General features: G+C 32.3%; 1 protein-coding gene across 1 annotated transcript in view; it reads left to right on the top strand.

The window, feature by feature from the left end:
- Positions 1-3945: 3945 nt before the first annotated feature.
- Positions 3946-5911, top strand: part of LOC103599321 (protocadherin-15) — a gene marked incomplete at both ends in the record, with an annotated part of 204472 nt that continues 202506 nt past the window's right edge. Inside the window, one exon of the mRNA XM_008583428.1 lies at positions 3946-4054. Within this exon, the coding sequence (XP_008581650.1) occupies positions 3946-4054 (109 nt within the window). The remainder of the gene's footprint in view (positions 4055-5911) is intronic.

Consider the following 5911-nt stretch of genomic DNA (forward strand, 5'->3'; position numbering starts at 1 on the left):
ATGCTGTTGTTTCAGGAAATTCTCGGATGGTAATGTGCTGGTACTTGGTAACGTGAGCACAGGACGTTCTCTCCTACCTGTTTCTATGGTTCATCAGCATTACATACTGGACTACGGCATATTGCTTTTTGAAAAAACTCACTTGTATTATTTTTACTCAGTTTTCTTTGGATTTACCTTGTTCTCTTTTTCAAAAAATACTTTAAATGAATGCTTACTTATTTATTATCACTCTTTGTACTAGCTCCCACTGTATGCATTACAGGCACTGTTCTTCTTGTATCTCACACATTTTGATATCTAAGGATGTCATTTTCATTCACTTTTAAATATTTTATCATTTAGCATTTATTCTTTAACTCAGAAATTGCTTTTAAAAAGTGTTATTTTCTAAATGTATGGGGTGCTTCTTCAGTGTATTTTAAAAATATTATTTTATTGATTTCTAATTTCATTGTGGTCAGAGAATGTAGTTTGGTTAAAATGAATTATGTATTATGTTGATGGATTACTTTGGTCACTTAGTACCTGGTTAATTTTACTAAATGTTTGTATGTGTTGTTGGCTACAGAGTATTTCCCAATTTATATAAAAGCAAGTTTTTGATCTCTGTTTTCTCTGTAAAAATTTTACTTATTCTAAGAAATTGTTTTCCTATGTGTTCTTCTTATTTATATGCATACCCTCCCGTGCCTGGTTCTATCACCCATGGAGATTTGGGGGGAAGACAAAAGCTCAGAAATAATGTATGTTTTTTATATTGTTTCATCTAATGAATACATATATAATTTTCTAACTCTGACTTAAATGCTATTTATCTTTTAAACATTATATTAAGTATAAGCAGTATCAACTTAAAACACAATTCTTAGTATCCTTTAACGTTATGCAAAAGGAATTTTCAAAATTCTTAAGAATCAAATATTATAACTTATTTGGGAGGTTTCGGTAGACATCGTATTTGAGAATTCATTCTTTTCACCTTTAATCCTAGATTTTTCAACCTATTCATTAATGGTAGCAGAAGAAAGATAATTCTCTTAAGATAAGTTGCTACTCTCTACAAGAAAATACAAAGAGTCACTCCTAATAAGTTATTTGAGCAAAACCACTTCGCCCAAATTTCCAGAAACCTGTTGAAGCCTTTACCAAGAGAATGTATTTTTTTATTCTTTCTACTATAATTTATTTCTTTAGAATATTACAAATAGTACAGGGTATGGTAATGGCATAGTTGAATATCACTGGATGGTTTTAAGTAAAATATCTTTCATTCAATCTACCTTCACTTCTAGACCCAGGTCTCCTCAGATATTTACATTTTGTTACTTCCACTTTTAATTCTTTTGATGATTACTAACAAAATTCTAAATAACACACATTTATTTTTATTTCTCCTGTTTTCCCTATAGGGTATTTATTAACAATCAACTATTTGAGATGGGAAATTTAGTTAGAACTTCCCCTTCCCTCTTGATTTTGTTTACCTTGTTATTTTCATCTTTTTTATTGTTTGTATAACTTTAATATAATTCAAACTCTATTACTCATTACAACTCCTCTACATATTACTGAAAAAGATTTTTAAAGTACATAACTAATTACTAATGCTAAACTACTTATGTTTTGGTAACTTAGCAGAAATAAGTAGAGTGAAGTTGGTCAGCAGGGATACCATCAAATATTGTGATCTATTCACATTTAGCACTGGCACAGAAAAGCTCAGATTAAATATTTAAAAATTCCAGGTAAGGAATTAAGTTATTTCAAAAAGCCAGAGATTGTTTAGGATCCGTTGGTATATATCTTTGACCACAGAAAGCAGAAATGGTACTGCATAAAGTCTTCAGATTTAAAATGCCTTCACAGGGTCTGAGTACAGCCAAACGTTTGGAAAAGCACCCACAGATGTAATTAGTTGAACTACGAATGAAGTAGCTTAACTGTAAACTGACTTTGGCAGATGCAATCAGATTCCTTTTACTGTAAATAGCTGATCAACCCTTAGCTCCTATGTTCAAGCATATAAACTTGGAGGAGCCTCAGATTTTTTGAAGTTATGGAAAAATACAAGCATTACATGTGAAGTAAACTGACTATTGGGAAGGCTTGTGTGTGTGTGTGTGTGTGTGTGAGAGAGAGAGAGAGAGGGAGAAAGAGGAAGTGAAAGGAAGAGCTTAGTGGAAATGTTTTATTTGAGAAGAACGATAATCATCTGAATTCAGTGGAGTAATTTTGAAAGAGGAAGTGAAAGGAAGAGATTAGTGGAAATGTTTTATTTGAGAAGAACGATAATCATCTGAATTCAGTGGAGTAATTTTGATATAGTTTGATATTTTCATGTTTCTGAATTCACATTTATAGACGAGAATAGAATATTTGTAAGTTGCTACAACCCATAGCTTTTGATTTTCAGGGGTATATTAATAGCTTTTAGACCACTGGGAGCCTACTAGCGATAATGAATGCGAGAGAGCTTCTAAGATGTATGTGGTGTCCAAATTATTGGTAAACAATTATCCTTAGTTATTAGAGTTTCAATACAAAGTTAGGTATTACACATAATAGTTTAATATAATTTCTCTTTATTTTCAGCATGCTATCACTATACATTTCTGCTGAGAATTAAATCTACTGGTTTTGAATAAGAGTACATGGCATATTTCAATGTTCTGTCATTTGGGAAGAAATAATATAAAAGAACATTGCAATAATTCCTTAGAATATGAAGTTGTCAGATATTGAGACAGACTTTATTTCCCTATAGAATTACCACTAATATATTTGGGCTGAGGGCTGCAAAAATGTAAAGTAGTATTTCCCAAACTGTGTTCTAAGGGTATTAGTTCAAGGAGATGTTAATAGGTATTTCTAGAAAATGTGCAAATGATATCCCCTTCTTAGATAGTCATTATGCAAATTAGCATTCTTAAGTTTCTGAAAAGACCTTCAGTAAAAACTGTAAAACTGTAAAATACTGTAAATTAGTTTTTCTAAACTTTATTTAATATCATATTTCCCAAGCTTATCTGTGTAGAGAAGCTTTTTATTCATTTTTTCCAGCATACTTATTTAAAAAAAAAAATTTTTTTTTAGCTTACCTATTGTGATCACAGGGGTCTGTAAACTATGTGACACTCACCACCTGTTTTTGTAAATACAATTTTGTAGCAACGTAGCCATGCCCACTCGTGGTTTTCATTCTATAATGGCAGAGTTGAGTAGCTATAACATGCACCGTATGGCTGGGAAAGCCTAAACATATTTATTATCTGGTCCTTTGCAGAAAAAGTTTGCCAATCCTGATAGCACAACAGAATACCACTGAACATCAAATTAGGACACACTGACTTAAAGAAATGCATTATAATTTTAAACAGAATCTTCGTGCAGATCACTATAAATCAAATGTATGTAACTGCATAATATATAATCAATTTTAATTATATAAAATTGCAATGATGTAGCTTTGATTTCTATTGAATTAAAGCATTTATTTTAAACGTTTTTATTTTAATGTAATTAATTTACTTGAAACTTTAAAAATAGTTGGGAAGAATATTTTTACAAATCTTGTCTAAAGCAAGGAGAAAAACTGTACCTCATAAACTATTTGATAACCTTATATTTCTTTCAACCAAATTCTCTAGTGAAGATTTAAAATGTATTGTTATCTTTCTTGTTGCTTTCCTTTTAGGAGCAATTCCTACATAAAGTTTTATGGATCTAACTGCTATGTCTTTTCATTTTGACTTCGAGGACATCTAGCTTCCTCTTCAGATTCAAAATTAACTACAATAAGATATTAGATTACAAATCTTGAAACATGAGTTTAACTACAGGCTCAGATGTCATCTAGCTGTCCAAATAACAGTATCTGAGTGTCAGTTCTCCATAAGGAATTAGTAATGCAACTGAACTAAACTGTCTGATTTTTTTTTCTAGGAAGAACTGAACCCCATTATCGTTACCCCATCGATCCAAGCCATTGATCGGGACCGGAATATTCAGCCTCCATCAGATCGGCCAGGCATCCTCTATTCCATCCTTGTTGGTTTGTATCTGCTAACATTTTATACTATCAGTTATCACTCTAGAATCATGTCAAAAAATATTCTCTCAAATCAAAGTTATAACTTCTAACAACAAAGATTTTCTTATTGAAAATGATTGTTACTTTTATGCATAAACAAATTTAAAAATAATAACTTAAAGGTTTTTCTTTCTCACAATTAGTTTCAGTGAAATGTGCACAGGAACAAATGGAAAAACTTTTATTAAAGAAGGAAAACAACTTAAAATAGTGGAATATTAATCTGCATATTAATAGTTTTCTTCATATTGACTTACAAAGCTTTCACTAAAAAACAAATTTAAAAATCAAATGAAAATCTTACACTATTTGCTCTACTGGTATTTTGTCATTGGTTGGATGCTGTACATAATTCTGAATATATATGACTGAATTAAATAAGGGCTATTTTGGAGCCATTTGAGAGAAGAAGGATCATGATTAGCTAAAGGGCTCATGATACATTATACACTTGGCTAATTTTTTCTTGACAAATTCCACAGAAGCTGTCCTAACACATCCCTATGCATAGGTTGCAAATTTTACCAAAAGCAAAAGTGATGAGAAATTGATATGCTGCTCTTCTTAAACTGCTTTTGCTAAAATATGGATGCTGCTGATTTGCATCGTTTATAGCCTCTAGAGAGACAGATGCATGTGAGACAGACTGTATATCACCTCAGGAAGAAGGGGCTGCTTTTGAAGTGTGCTTGAAAAATAATTTCAATGGAGTTCAACATTAGCCCTCAACCTCTTTCTGTTCCCTTTCCTTCAACCTGTATGTATACACACACGACAACCAACAGACATTAGACATTTTCCGAATTATTATACTGTATCCTACTTAGAAATGCTTTCTGAGAAGAAAATCCAAGTAATTCTGTTTAAAGCCTTTGGTCTTTAGAACAACACGCATATCATAAACCAATTGCAGAAATGAGACTATTAAATTTTTGTAAAGCTCTTATGAATCTAAGCCTCTTTTAGGTCTGTGGTGGTCTTGCCATAGGTAACAGGAAATCATCATCGTTTATTTCATTAATGCAAAGCTTGAAGATATGTCAATCACTAAGCTAGATGCTATAAATACAAAGATGAAAGATAAGCGTTCTTGGTTAGGGAGGGATGAAGTCTGTGGCTAAGCAGATGTCTAAATATAAATTAGCACATAATTTTAGACACTATAATAAGTTTGAACTATATATCATATGGGCTTATGAGAGGAGATCGTCAAGCATTTCTAAGAGAATTGCTTAGGAAGAGTCATTTTAGCAGAAAGAATGGGGTTTCCATATGGAAAATGGGAGAAATACTGTCTAAATAGATACAGCACGTGCTACGGCCAAAGAATGAAATTTAAGGACAGATGGTGGGCCAGCATCCACTGATATTCATGTTTCTTTTACTTTTAAAAACAGCACTCATTCTTTCAACAAATAAGCACCTACTCTGTGGAGTAAGACAGATGCCTGACTTTGTGGAGCTGGTTTTCTGGCAGCAGGGAGAGTCAATTAACAATTAGCATAATTCATAAGTGTTTATTATAGAAGATAGAAAGTGGCAAGTGCTATGGAAAAAATAGAGCTGGATGAGTGGGTTTGGAAGTACAGAAGGAAGGTTGTGTTGTTAAATAGGATGATCAGTATATGCCTTATTGAAAAGGTAAGATATTATCAAAGGGTTACAGAAGCTGTAGGAGTTATCCATGTTGGTATCTGGGGGAAAACTTTCTAGGATGAGATAAAAACTGGAGCTTGCCTGGTGGGTTTCAGAAATATCAAGGTAGTCAGTAGCACTGGAATACAGTGAATAAGGCAAAAGCAAAAAGGTGAGAGATAA

The sequence above is a fragment of the Galeopterus variegatus genome, unplaced genomic scaffold (genome assembly GCF_000696425.1).
Source record: "Galeopterus variegatus unplaced genomic scaffold, G_variegatus-3.0.2 Scaffold2913, whole genome shotgun sequence".
Taxonomy (NCBI): Eukaryota; Metazoa; Chordata; class Mammalia; order Dermoptera; family Cynocephalidae; genus Galeopterus; species Galeopterus variegatus.